The sequence below is a fragment of the Anopheles coluzzii genome, chromosome 3, assembly GCF_943734685.1.
Source record: "Anopheles coluzzii chromosome 3, AcolN3, whole genome shotgun sequence".
NCBI classification, from domain to species: Eukaryota; Metazoa; Arthropoda; class Insecta; order Diptera; family Culicidae; genus Anopheles; species Anopheles coluzzii.
Window position 1 is genome coordinate 61,292,665 of NC_064671.1, and position 14,102 is coordinate 61,306,766.

Sequence of the window (14,102 nt, forward strand, 5' to 3'; positions counted from 1 at the left end):
CTAAATTTTCCTGTATCAATCCTTCTTAAACCTTTGTTTGTTTGTTTGTTTGTTTTTGTATCTGTAAAACACGTCGACGGTTTAAACATTCACATTTAAGGGATGTTTTAAAAGTGAGTATTCGAGGGTTAATAGGAGTATTTTGGGTCTTCAAATGAGCACTGCATGCCATTTTGAATGCCTCTTTTATTGTATTAAGTGGTGTCTTAATGTGGAAAACAGCTAAATTATACAACGAATTGTTGATCGGAATCCATAACCGTAAGCATATTTTCTTTAAGAACTGATTTTGAACTATAAGAAAAATCATATTCCAGCTTGAGAAGCTTAAAAATGCATTAAATAGTATTTGCACAATTTTTGGTTTCGATAATTTTCTTAAATGTTCAGCTTCAGTTGTTTTTTTGGATGAATAATTCTTGAACATAAGCTCTTTTCGACAAAACCGACAACCCTATGATGATAACAGATCATAAGAATGAATTCATAGATTACAATATCATGCTGAAAAAATCATGATGTAATAAGAGGCACATGATCTAACTGTAAGCGATTCTTGCGAAATACTTTCGCGCAATAGACTTTGCAATTTCATTCATCGAAAAAGAAAAAGGAAACAGCGGTCTATCGGTATTCTATGCGCTCATCAGCGAAATGGTCCACAACGAGGGGGTTAACCCTATTTTAGTTAACCTACATCCGTGGCAACGATCATAACATTGGCCACAGTTTGCCACCGTTCTGATTATCCACGGGGGCCATACGCGGGCCGAGGGCATCTTTCTTTGGTAGCCAGCCGAAGCGGGCGTATCAGTGCTACGAGGAAACGTCAAGTTATTTGCGATTACCACCCCACATCGGTCGGTTGTAATAGATTATTGGCAGTTGCGGGCGCCAGTAGTATTGCGAACTGTCCGTTTTCTTCGAAGGGGATGTATTGTGGGTGGTTGTTGTGCGATCGTGGCCAGAAATGGGATCGCACTGGCGCCGCATAACAGCAGAATGCAAAACGATCTTTATTTTTGCTGTTTTGTTTTCGAATAGCCCAGTGTTACAGAGGCACTTATTAATCTCAGTGGTATTGAGCGAACATTTAACCCGATAGTAAATCGACTTCACACGCCCAAAATGCGTTGTTATAAAGTGCTCTTTATCCTGCCCCCTTTTTAAGCTAATCGAACTGGCTCTAAGTATCGAACACGCCCAAACGCTGTCCTGCCGGAGAATAAACTTTAGTGAAAGCTTTATGACGTCAGTTCGTCACACCTTTGACGTCAATGCTTATGCGATATGATTTCGATCGCCATATCCCAACCCTACAATTAATCCACCCGCGTTGCGCAGTCCTGCCAAAATCACACAACCTTACCTGTGATCATCCAGTGCTAATGCTCCACCGAAGGAGATCAATTATCGACGAGAAGTCTATAATCATTCAAGTTTTGTCTATTTTCAGCACTTTTGGTAATTCTTAGCACTACGCTGTAGCTAGATGACATACTGATTGAGACAAACTAGATTCGGGGTTTGTGAAGGATCACAAATTAATGATTTGAAGATCGATTTCGGTCGGAAATTCAGCACAGAACATTTTATCCCAGCTCCATATATAGTATATACACATGAATATACAAGTACACATGAATGATGTTCAGTAAATCTGTTTACTTTATTGTTAAACTAATTGAACTAAACAATGTAGTGTCAGAAAAACAAAACAAATTGAAAGAGCTTGTCAAAAAAAAACAAAAATTTGATTCTGCGAAGACAATATCATTTCAAATAAAAAAGGATATTCGGCAATGATATTCAACACTTATGAAAGCACGGTAGAAAATGAAAGCTATAGCAAGAGTAAAATATCATATAGTACAATCATGCATACGTACGCTCTAGTTTTGATCTTTAACTTGTTAAATTTAGCTGAGATTCCAATGATTGATTGGGATTGATTTCGAAACTAAATATTATTTTAGTTTTATAAGTCAAAACTGTAGAAGCTGTGGTTGTTAATTGTACTTAAATTATCTGTTTCTTTTTCTGTATTCTATTTCTATTTAAGTATTCTATGTTCTTTTTTGTTTATTTATGGGCAAAAATAAATCGAGTGCCGAGTTCTACAGTAAGCAAACTGGACAGCCGGTTTTTTAGGCCTCATTATTCATATACGTTATAAGATATTTATTTTATTTTAGATCCATTATAGCCATATATTATCCATTATATATTATAAATTTCATACATATTATAATGAGAAGAGAAGACTAGTCCTTCGTAGGGTCTTATAGACCAGTGGTCTCCAACCTGTGGTCCGTGACGTTAACAGATGTGGCCCGCGATAGAATTCATTTTTGAAAAAGATTTGCTTAGTACTATACATATTGTGCTTTTTTCCCACAATTAACATACAATTTTCAACAGCTATATCTAGGTTAAGATTTTAACATACGTTTTATCGAAAACTTTGAACTTATTTTACTAAATGTGTGCTCTCAATGGATGTGGGCCGCTGCAAATATATTTTCAAAGCCAAAGGTCCGCGATGCTTAAAAGGTTGGAGAGCACTGTTGTAGACGATGGGATCCGAATACCGAAGGGAGGCAAATCCAGCAAATCCAGCGACAGAATTGCTTAAACTCCCTCCCCTCCCCTATATTTTCCTAATTGAAATATGTCCCTATTGTGATAATTTTCCTGTATTTACTATCTATTACTTTGATTGATGCAACTTGACTTAACTTTTATTTAGATTTACTTATAGCTCTGGACTTGAATTCAATTTGAAATTTTAGTAATGACATTAATGTGAAATGTATAAATATCAGTCTCTATGTAATCAGTCTTTCTGTTTAATATGATTCCACCAACTTCAATCCCCTGCAAATCAATGCCAAAAGCATCTGAGCCAAACACAACTGAGATGAGAGCGAAATCTTCCGAGCAAAAGATCAATTGATCACACATGAGAACGAACGATGAACGTTTATGCCGGCAGCTCGAGCGCTTTGCATCGGTTTCGGATGCTGGAAGCGCGTGTACTGGACCGGCCAGTGAGAGAGCAGCTTCGGCTCACACAGATACTCCGAGAGCCAGTGAGAAAGCGACAAGAAAAAAGTGAGAAAACAACAACACAATACGGAGAGCGGAAGAGAGATAGACGGGCAAAATCGACCGGATCCGTAGGATGCAGAGCGAGGTGGGATTTAAAGCGATAGCCCGAGCCCGGAGTGTCCGAATTGCAATTGTGATGTCGACGAGATAGCAGGCAGCGAGCGACCAAATCCCATCCCATCTACCGGGGGAACACGAGCTTTGGAGTCGAAACGTGCGCGTCTTGGTGTTTATGTGTGTATAAGTGTGCATTTGTTGCATTCCCCGTATGTGCGTCCAACCCGTCCGTACGTGCATCGTGTGCCCGAACGCATTAGTTTTGTGCAAGTGAGTGACCTTTGACCCGTCTGCAAAGGGAATTACGAAAAAGGGTGCAAACACAGCAAACAAAAAACAACCATACTCGCAGCAAAGGAGAAACGACGTCCGGTGACCACAGCTTCCTTTCGCTAATACCGTCACCTTCGTCGCCGTCGTTCCGTTCCAAGATCGCCCCGCAAGATCGCCGTTCACTACCCAGCATCCGTCACTCACGTTGCTAACCAAGGCAGGCTGTTGACAACTTGGCTTGTGACCCTTTTTGGATTCACTCGGCAAGAAAATTGTACATCCTGAAACAGAAGCGTGCACACACACACAAACCCACACAAAAGCAAAATCGATTCGATCCAGTCAACTCAAATCGTAACAATCGTATGCCACACATGTACCTTTGCTCCGAAAGCCGTGCCTGTCACTGTTGAATTGAATTGAAACAAACAACAAGCTGTAATCAGAAACGAGAACCAGTACACCTCCAGTGCTCATTAGTATCACGTCGGTGAATAGGTGCCTTAAGTAGTGGATAGGTAGTTTGTTTCGTTTACCAAGAAAACGCAGTGCAAGTGTGCCCAAGAACATCTGCAATTAGGCCTCGTCCAATAGGTGCGCCCCTTACCGTCAAATGTATCCGTTTTGCCAGTAAGAGCCGTTCTAAGTGCGAACAAGAAACTGTACCATTAGTGACGGGTCGACAGGAACCGCCACACCCGGTCCTACGCCATACAGCCCAGTTTTGAATGTGTACTGCGGGCAGCTGGATTGATTTTGTGTTCATTTTCAACAAAAACTGCTCGAAAAGCGGCAAACCGCGACGAACCAACAACGATCGAACGTATCGTCGCACAGATTTCGATTCCGCGTTGTATTCGAGCCACTGCTGAGCAATTCGCTGCATAAAGGTAAGCAATTAAAATGTGTGTTTATTTTGTCTTACAATTTAATATTAAATTATGAAAAATTGCGTTTGTGTTTGTGTTTGTGTTGGTTCGCTCACGTTGTACTACTTTCAAGTGTAGTTACCCTTAAGTGTATGACACGGCCATAACCCATACTTTTGGGATAAAACTTAGCTCGTTAAGTTCATTTACAGATAAACAGGCAGATTAGTGGCTTATATATGCTTAAATCGAGAACAATTGTTGTGTTGAGTAACAAGAAGTGCAACAAGAAATTCTTAAAGTTTATTTACGCTGACCATTGTTATTGTTTTGAAGATGAATCTTGTTGACGAGTCCATTTAGTGTAACAAAACAAACTTCCTTTGCAAATTGTTTGTCTTGTTTTTTTTCAATTTTCAATTGATTTTTTATGTGTCTGATGGCTATAAACAAATTAAATTAAATATTTAATCCTAAAATGGAACTACAAGCAAAACTAGGAGATATTTCGACCCACCATTCCTTTGTAACTAAATTTACTGCTACTCACAGAACAATGCCTTCGCCTGATTAAAACAATCATGGTCCTGCCCTCGTCATGTCTATAGTTAAAGCTAAGCCACGATCACACTGCACACTAATCACACAACCTACCAATCGACAACAAAAACCCTAACAAACATGGCGACTGATCAGCGATGAAGTAACACACTCACCCGAGCAATGATCGTTGATGGTCCCCGGGTGGGACATTTTCGAGCGAACCTAGTTAAATGCTGCCTTAGGGGTCGTGTTTATGATTTATTCTCGCTTTCCACCCATCCCCGTACGTGTGTGTATGTTTACGAACAAAAGACAAGTACATACACAAACACACGGACACAGTGCAGGAGGGTACTGCTATCTGCTTCCTCCCCCCCCTCCCGGTTTTACGGGTTCAACGAGGCCACGGTCTACCTCCGGGCGGCTTTATCAGCATCATGCCGCAGCAGCAGCAGCAGCCAAAAGGTTCTTCCATGTCCCGGGACAGCACGGGATGAAAGCAGGTTCTAAAAATAGCCAGACGCAGGAAAAGGGCTGACACATGGGATGACAGAAACAGCTGGTCGCCGGGAGTTCCGGCTGCTGCTGCTGCTGCTGCTGCCGCTACTGATCGGTTTCGCTCGGTGGACGGGGGTCGATCGATGTGACGGGTGTGCTGGACGTGACCCGCTGGGCCTTTTCCATTCGACCCCGTCACGGTAATAGCCGTGCCGCAGGGGGTTCGGGCATTTGTTTGGGTTGTTTTTGTTGTTCGCTTCGTTCCCATTTGTTTCGTATGCACTGCACACGCACACATGCATACACACTCGATGGCCAAGCCGCACCAGCATATCAGGCTTTTCCCAACCATCTGTTCTGGGCGAAAACGATGAGGCGCGGTATGGGCAAAGCCGTACAATCCCAAGGGACGATGGAAACACAAGGAGAGAGAGAGAGAGAGAGAGAGAGAGAAAAAATCAAATGATCTTACTCGTACACGGGCCAGAAGACGGCAAGGCAAACATGGTGCATGGTAGTGGTGATGGTGGTGGTGGTAGTGGTGGTGCTGGTGGCTAGTTGTGTAGCAGAATATCCGGACAAAAACAAAAAATAAAGCAAAACAAACCTCTCGTCACCATGTGGTGAAGGGCTCGGGAGCACACGGGTTCACCCATCTTATGTAGGTCATGCAGGGAAACCGACGCCCGAGTGGATGATGACGATGATGATGATGAAGCAGCAGCAGCAGCGATCGGTTTCACCGGGGACAGGGTTTTGAAACATTGGACAGTTGGCAGTGGAAATCATGTAAACACACGCATGTGCGCTCGGCGAGCATGACCATGTGTAAGCGAACGGGGATCCTTAGCTAGATGAATATTTATCTCTTTTTAATTTCCAATTAAGGCACAGAATGGTGACGTATTGCTGGATAGATCCCTCGTTCGAAGGTGTAATTGGAAGGCTGGTGGTTTATAGCCTTCATTAAAGGATGGCGTCCATGGGCAGGAGGACGTTTCTGGCTACAACATTCAATCACTCGTGTGGTTGGGTAGAAGAAGAAAAAAACATAAAGGGGGGAAAACCAGCCGCAAGCAAAGAAAGGGAAGAAAGTTGTCGTCGAAGATGATTGAGAAGACGACGATTAAATCGATCATTGCCCTCAGTTAAGAGCTGCATTTATCGCTGCAACAATGTTTCGTTAGCGCTTAGGCCGACGCGGTAGCAGGTTTTTTTTTATTATTGTTTCTACCGTCTCGGAATCCAAAACGGACGGTCCAAACTAACTAACCCTTTCCCTTCCTTCCCACCCTCCTGTCCGACGACGTGCTTTCGAGAGCATTCCGTGTCCCCAAAACTGCACCACAAATGCACATTTGATGAGCAGCAGCTCGTGACCTCAAACCTCCGTGCCGTACAAAACCGAAAGCGAACAACAGCCCAGCAAAAGAGCACTGGCGGGAAAGGGAGTCGCATACACGGAAGCACACAAGTGCCAACACGGTCTGGGCAAGGAGCGGTAGTAACGAGGGGAGCGAGCGGGCGGTTAGTACGGCAAAGTTGTAAACAAGCGGTCAAGTGCTCCAACAAGCCGATGCATTCGAACGCGTCCCGATTGGGACGAAATGTTGCACGCGCTCGCAGTGTGATTGCCGCGATCGTCCTACAAGACACTTGCCACACTCGCTCGCGCACTCTCGCTCTCGCAAAGGGCTTTCTCACACTCCCCTCGCGAGACTGCGGCACGCTTCAGTGTGGGGTGGAGCGTATTCTCACGACAGGGCAGCATAAATATGGCGATGGCGGGCATGAAAGACGCCGATGACGATACTGATGATGATGATAATAATGATGATAATAATGCTAGTGACAGCGGTGACTTACCTTCGACATTCGTTTCTTGCACTGTCGCGTTTGCCTTGCTTGCCTTTGCGCCAGACAGCCTCGCCTTGGAAAGCGTCTTGGGGTCTTCGATTTCTTTTATTACCTTCTGCAATCGCGCTGCTTGTACCCTGCCGCAATTACCGCACACCACATTACGTGTCGGAATGTGCAAAACCCCATCCTTCGCCCTCAACCGGCTGGATCGTTTGCGTACAGTTCACAAACAACCAAAACAATCCCTCCCTCCCCCCGTCCCGGTTGACCATTCCTGGCACTGATCAGTGTCTCAGCCTGGCTCACACCGGTCATAATCGGTTGCTGTGTTCTATCTGTCCGGTGAGACTCAAGGTAAGGCAAATTTTAAAATAATAGCTCAACTCATTGCCCATGTGTTTGACAAGAACGATCGATAAATGCTGGAGGGAAATGATCAACAAGCTGCAAGCACTCTTATGTTAAAGAAAGATTGTTTAACTACTAGAGAACATTGGGAAAGTATCGAAGAACATTTAATGCACAAAATTTAACATTAAACTGATATGGTACGATCATTCTCATTCTTTTAATTGTGTTGATCACTTTCACACTAGATGGCGCATCCACAGTATATTCTTAGTATTGCTATGTTCTATTCCTTTTTTCTGCAGCGATTTAATGCATTATTTTATGATTTATCCTTCTTTTTACGGCAAGATGTTCACCTATTGGAATAATTTAAGCGCTAGGAAATGTGTACCTGGAACATCATTTGAAGATAAACCAACATGCGTTTAAAGCAAAAATGAACTGAAAGCGAACTTCCATAATGGAAAAGATAAATATGTGCGCACCGTTGAAGATACTTAGTTCAGCTAGTTTAGTTAGTGGTTTTTGATTGGACCGATATTTAAAACAGTCTGGCATTTGATTGTTTCGCTTTTTACCTCATTCAACTGTGCCTTTTAATCAGAACCCATTTACTGAGCGTAATTTTGAGTTTAACAATCGTTTAAACTGGGTTCTAGCGCTGTTTTTTTTTCTCCAAAATAGTGTGTTACATCTGCTTGAAAAGCCTGTGAATACAGCTGCAAACTCAACACCATAAGCTAATACAGCTATGATGTCCATCTAGCGTCAATGATCAAAAACGAATTAATTTATTTCAACCAGCTGTGTGCGTTTCTTGCGTTACTTAAAATTATCAGTCAATGCTTATTTGGGTCTACTTTCGACACATGATAGACAATGTTGAATTGGGATTTTACGGTTCAAAACGATATTGTTACTTTTCTAATCAAAAACCCAGATAAAAGGATTGCTATTTCTCGATGCCCTGCCCGACAAGATGAGTCCACCAAACGGAGAAACTCTTGTAAAAATCTTCTGCCCCGAAGGGTTCAAAGTACATGCTGTGAAGCGCCTTCAAAATTGAAAATTGCATCTCTTTAATCCGGGCACCACTCGACCCGGGGTGCGACGAAAAGGGCAATCAACGTACTGATTCCTCCTTTCCCCTGTGGCTGCATTCGTAGCGACCCTCACATACACACACACACACACAATGGGTGCCGTTTCGTTACGTTAACACGAAAATTAAATTCTGCCTCAATCTGTCGGACAACTAAAGTGTCCACAAATCATGCCGGGATGTATCAACCAGGCCATGCGCGCTAGACACACCAGACTTAGGTTGTTCTAGTTTGGCCCACGGCCCCACCCTTTGCGTTGGTGGAAAACCCAAGGCGCGGATTGTTGTTGAAATAAAATCATTTGTTTTCATTTGCGCGCGTGTGCCGCATTGCACACGCACACACCCATAAACCACATGCATGCACCACAACAAGAGTGCCTTTGGGGGTGCATGGGTCCTCCTCGTAACAGGCACAAACTGCTGCTCCGATAGCAGCACCCTTCCATCGGCATGCACGAGAAGACGGATCCGCATTAACTCATTGGGACGACATTCATCTGAATTTAGACCGAGCCGAGTATCCGGAGGGTCTTATCGCGGCCAGACTCCCGTATCTATTTCGAGCATCGTCCAACGTCCAACCCGGACGCCCACTATTGGCACTGGCCAATTTACTAGCCGCCGTGCCCGTGCCACATGCACACTTACGTCGGCGGTGGTGGTAAGTGTTGTAGCGCTGGATCGCTCCGTAGGGGTCGGGCGATCGTACGCCAAAACCGACCCAGTACATATGAACTCTTGTCCACACGCGACCGAACGGATCGCACCTAAGTGATGGCAACGGTAGCCGAGTGGGACCGTGACCCCTCGCACACACAAACACACGCACTCACGCACGCACGTACATACCCTGCACCATTTGCAAAAGAGTGTGCGATTCCATCAATCAAACGCTTCTCCACCATCCCCCGTCGAAAAACGTGAGGTCAGTATAGACTCGATCTCAACTCTGAGTAGCCGTAGAGTGTCACACACATTGTAGCCCCGATCGAGCCGGAGAAACAAACACGAATCACACGACCGCACGAGATATGGTCGCCAGTGGTAACCGGTGCCGGTGCTTTCAGGAAGAGAAACCCCGTCGAACGATCTCCGCGCACTCAATTGAGCCCGATGAGCAAGCAGGCGATGGGTAACGAGAGGAGGGGGGGGGGGGGCAATCCTATTAGCGCACGGCACAGGACAAACCCCGTTGGCCCCAGCTGGCACGATAGATCGAGAAGAAAAAAGCGCACACCGCCGGTTGAATTCAATTTATTCATTTTTGTTCATTGACGCAGGGGAGATGGCACATGACGGGACGGCTGGCCGGCTGGCGGGTCGGAAAGATCGCCCCGCTGCGATGTCATAACGGGGGTTGTCCTGTGCGTGGTTCACACCCTGGCCAAAAAGGTCCCGCTTTCGAAATTGTCTTTTTTTGTGCCCGCTCTCTCTCCTCCTCCTATCTGTCTCTCTATTTCTTGGATGGATCGCATGCGTGTGTCCCATTTGGACTGAATAATGCGGTGCGAGGTCACCCAGTACGTATAATCCGGATATTTCGCGAATTTTCATAACTATCATTATTTCTTTTATTTTATTAGACCAATTGTCCAACCGTGGGGAGCCTGAATCGGTACTTCAGGGTGGGCTTGGGACTCCCAAAAAAGGGAGCCGTGAGGACGTTTCTTTAGCCGAACGAATAAAAATGTTCTAAGTACCCTAAGCGCTTTGAGTGGATTTGGCCACTTGGTGAGTTCAGTGCTCCCTCGGTTCAATAAATTGATTACCATTCTCCGCGTTGTGTTAGTGCGCGCCGGGTCGGCGTTTTGCACGAATCTTCCTCGGTACCTCGCGCGTAAACTCATCTTCCGCAATCGCTTCTTCGTTCGGAACCGGTACACATGGGCACTCGCTGGTTCGCTAAACGATACACTACGCTGTTGATGGAGTATCGCTGATTGGTTTATTGCTGTATCTGTACCCCTCCCGCTGCTGCCCCTGACACCCTAATGGATCGAAAGTAATAATAAAACCAGAGTCCAGAGACCGGTGGTCCAGTCCCGATGACAGTCACGGATCGTGGGATTCACTCCCAAATCCAAGGACTCGGGCTCGACTGGGGGGCGCATCGTGGCCTTCAACCGAGTAGGACGATTATTTCTTTCAATGAACCCCAATTAATCGTACTTGGTTGTCTCCCATCATCCGCCCGTACTGACACGCGGTCGTACGCGTGCGCCTTGGTTGGACCGTCGCCTGCTATCGATTGTTTGAAAATAGTTTAATCTTACCTCGCAAGGGACGCAGCATTGGAAATATTTTTTGAAAATTTCCCCCTGGAAGGTTGTTGAAATGCGTCCATCTCTATCGCGCCCGCACGATCAAACGAGCGAGAATTCTTGCACTGCCCTCGTGCTGTCAATCTTCCGCCGTCAGTGATGGGCTCACAAACAAGCGGTGTGTTCATGTGGCTGGGGCTGATCAGCGAAGGCGCACACACTAGCCGAGCTCATGCTGCTGTTAATCCGGAAAACCAATGGAATTCCGTTCCAATTTTACACATTCCCTTTTTCTTGTTGCCGCCCAGTCCAGTGGATCAGTGGAGGGCAACTGATAACCGCGAACCGACAAGCGCGGTGTGGGAGCGCTAATTTTACAACACCTTCCCGTCGGCTCCCTGCAAGTGGTCAAGGAACAGGAGCATGTTGCAAAACCACGCGGCACAAACAGCCGGAAACTGTGAACCGGTGGCGGCATGCGACGACGGCACTGTTGTTTACCGCCTGTTAATCTAAGTCCAAGGTGCGATCTCTGGCCAGTCGGCTCGGTAGGATGATCACACACAATCGCAACAAACGGTACGCTGTTTGCGGGCTCACTGATTCACCGCGCACAATTCCGGTAAAGTGTGATGTTTACAGCCATTAAACACGGTGCTACTAATTACACTCCTTGTGTGTGTGTGTGTGTGTGTGTGAGTGTGTGTCACAGATTGCGCACTAGCGCATTTCGACTTGACCTTACGCGGGCAGTTGATTTCAACACACAACACCGTCAAGCGGGATGTTAATCAAAGAAGAAGAATCCGATGCTCAAAACATGTCCTAATCATGACAACATGGGCCTAGTAGGCGGAAAATGTCAATAAACCTTAGCAATCAAGGGTTTTTTTTGTTTCTTGATCTCCCCCCTTTGTGAAAAAAGCTTATCAAGAGCTGATCGCTAACCTTTGATTGCTGCCAGCAGTGTGTCCGTCCAGTAGCTGTTGTTGATGGCTTATTTATTACAGTAAACGATCTCACCCTGAACCACATAAATACTAATGTGCACGCTTCCCATTTTTCCCATTCTTCCAGATGCGATCCAGCGCTGTCGGCATGAGCTCCATCCTGATCGTGGCAGTGGTCGTCGTGCTGCTGATGCTGAACGAAAGCCACGCTACCTCTACGCCCAACAGCGATGCCCTGATCAGCCAGCTAACACGCTCGCGCTACTGTGGCCGTCGGCTGACCGAAACGCTAGCCTTCCTCTGCCAGGGACGATATCCGATGCTGACACACTATCGCACAGGTACGTAAAAGCGCCACCGGCACGTGGCCAACGCTTCCCTATTGGTCGATCCTTAACCAACCGCAACAACGCGGCTCTTCTTTCTGCTTGCTCCGTACTTGCAGATTATGTACACGATCAGGCAAACCAGCGAGTAAAGGTGGAGGTGGCCACCCTGCCCGACACACTGCCGCCCGGCTTCCCTTATCCCGGTGCCGGCGTTCATCGGCGCAGTCGGCGCAGTTCCGGCGGTATCTACGATGAGTGCTGCAAGAAGAGCTGCTCCTACGTCGAGCTGCGTGCCTACTGTGATTGAAGCGGAAAACCCGATTGGGATGAGGATGAGATGCGGTTAGGAGGGGGGAAAGCAGTGAAAGCACCCAAAAGGCGGATGTTACGAATCAGGCGCAGAGAGATAGAAAGAGCGAGAGAGAATCAAGGGAAGGAGATATGTAACCGGTAGACCGGTGTGTTTAGCAACTTGTTTACCAATTGCTTGCGTATTATTCAATCCAGTTTACTCTCTTCTATATCTTTTTTTGTTTAATTTGCTATTTTACTCGCCCTCCCCCCGCTTTTCCCAAGAAGTCTCGTCCGGCGTGAGGCGATGTGTAGATCAATTGCTATTATTATTATTACAATTTTTATAGGATATTACAATTAGCTGCAACACGTTTTGTGCGCTACATTACGCCCCTATACGATTGTTTTTTTTTTTTTAATTGCTTGCGTGCGTGTGTGTCTGTGTCGAGAAGTAACTGGAGACCGTTTGGGCATCTCAAGCGTCTCGTGGCTCCGAGATTTACTATAATTATATCAACACTCTATATCCATGTACCTTTGCGTTAGTGGTTTGAGAATGCGTTTCCTTGCTTTTTACCCATTTTTTTATTCACTTTTCAATATATACCATCATCAATACGGCTTCTATCGTTCTGTTGCGAGGAATTAAAAGCATTTCAAAAGAGTCTACCATCCCTAAACACACACACAAACAAACAAACAAACATATGTATACAGACAGAGTTACGGTAATATAGCGCTTCTGTGGTACGGATGGAACGTGAGACGGAACTACGGGTGGTGGCATCAGCGAGCGTGTCCGTGTGTCCTTTATGGTTTTTTTTTTCTTTCCCTTTAGACCGTAATAGCTAAAGCAGAACAGTCAACAAGTAACTAGTACGAAGTGCTCACCGTGTTCCGTACCGCTACCATTCGATTTTTGATAGTATGTATGTATTTTTAGTACACGTTTAGTGGGGTGGCGATGGTAATGATGGTGAGATTTTACATTTCGGTTCTTTCCCTTTCCCTCGGCACACGGCACTGGGGAAGGGAATTTAACCGTAGATGATAGCAATTGAACAACACAAACAAACAGAGAAAAAGGTCTTAGAGTGTGAAGCCATCGGATCTGAAGGGTTTGTACGCACTGCACCATTTTAGGCGTGTGTGTGTATGTATTTATCATTAAGAAAGGCGAAAAAAGACGGTGGTAAAGTGGCGACGATTAGTTTCGTTTATAAAAGCGATCAAGAAAAAAAAACAATTATTAACAGAAATTGTAAAGAATGAAAAATACATCGATTGATCTTAACAAAAAGGGCTCGATCGCAGTCAGTATGGTTTCGATAGGGAAGAGCTGCTTTACTTTAAATCCCACTTTCAATTGACCGAGCCGTGCTACAGAACCATTCTTCGTACAATCGCCACATTCGGCCCACCCGACCACCCCGCACCGTGTGTCCCTATGTCCTCTGAACGAATGTGATCGTATTTGCCTGTGTAGGCTCTCCTCTGTGTATCGATAGAGTTAGTAGCCGCGTACGAAGTAGTAGATTTAAAGAAACTCAACTTCAGACATCAATGAATGACAGTAAAAACAAAAAAACACACAACAACAA

The 14,102-nt window shown here is 45.3% G+C and overlaps 1 protein-coding gene across 1 annotated transcript; it reads left to right on the plus strand.

The window, feature by feature from the left end:
* Window positions 1-3,206: 3,206 nt before the first annotated feature.
* Window positions 3,207-14,102, plus strand: LOC120960184 (bombyxin F-1-like). The gene is made up of 3 exons (XM_040384206.2): window positions 3,207-4,331; window positions 12,006-12,219; window positions 12,324-14,102. The coding sequence occupies exons 2-3, from the start codon at window positions 12,006-12,008 to the stop codon at window positions 12,512-12,514; spliced, it is 405 nt and encodes a 134-aa protein (XP_040240140.1). The 5' UTR covers window positions 3,207-4,331; the 3' UTR covers window positions 12,515-14,102.

Excerpts from the sequence above, each read along its gene's own strand:
- LOC120960184 (XM_040384206.2), top strand. The coding sequence starts at position 12,006 with ATGCGATCCAGCGCTGTCGGCATGAGCTCCATCCTGATCGTGGCAGTG. Across the intron at positions 12,220-12,323 it reads GCTGACACACTATCGCACAG|ATTATGTACACGATCAGGCA; the intron begins GTACGTAAAAGC and ends CCGTACTTGCAG.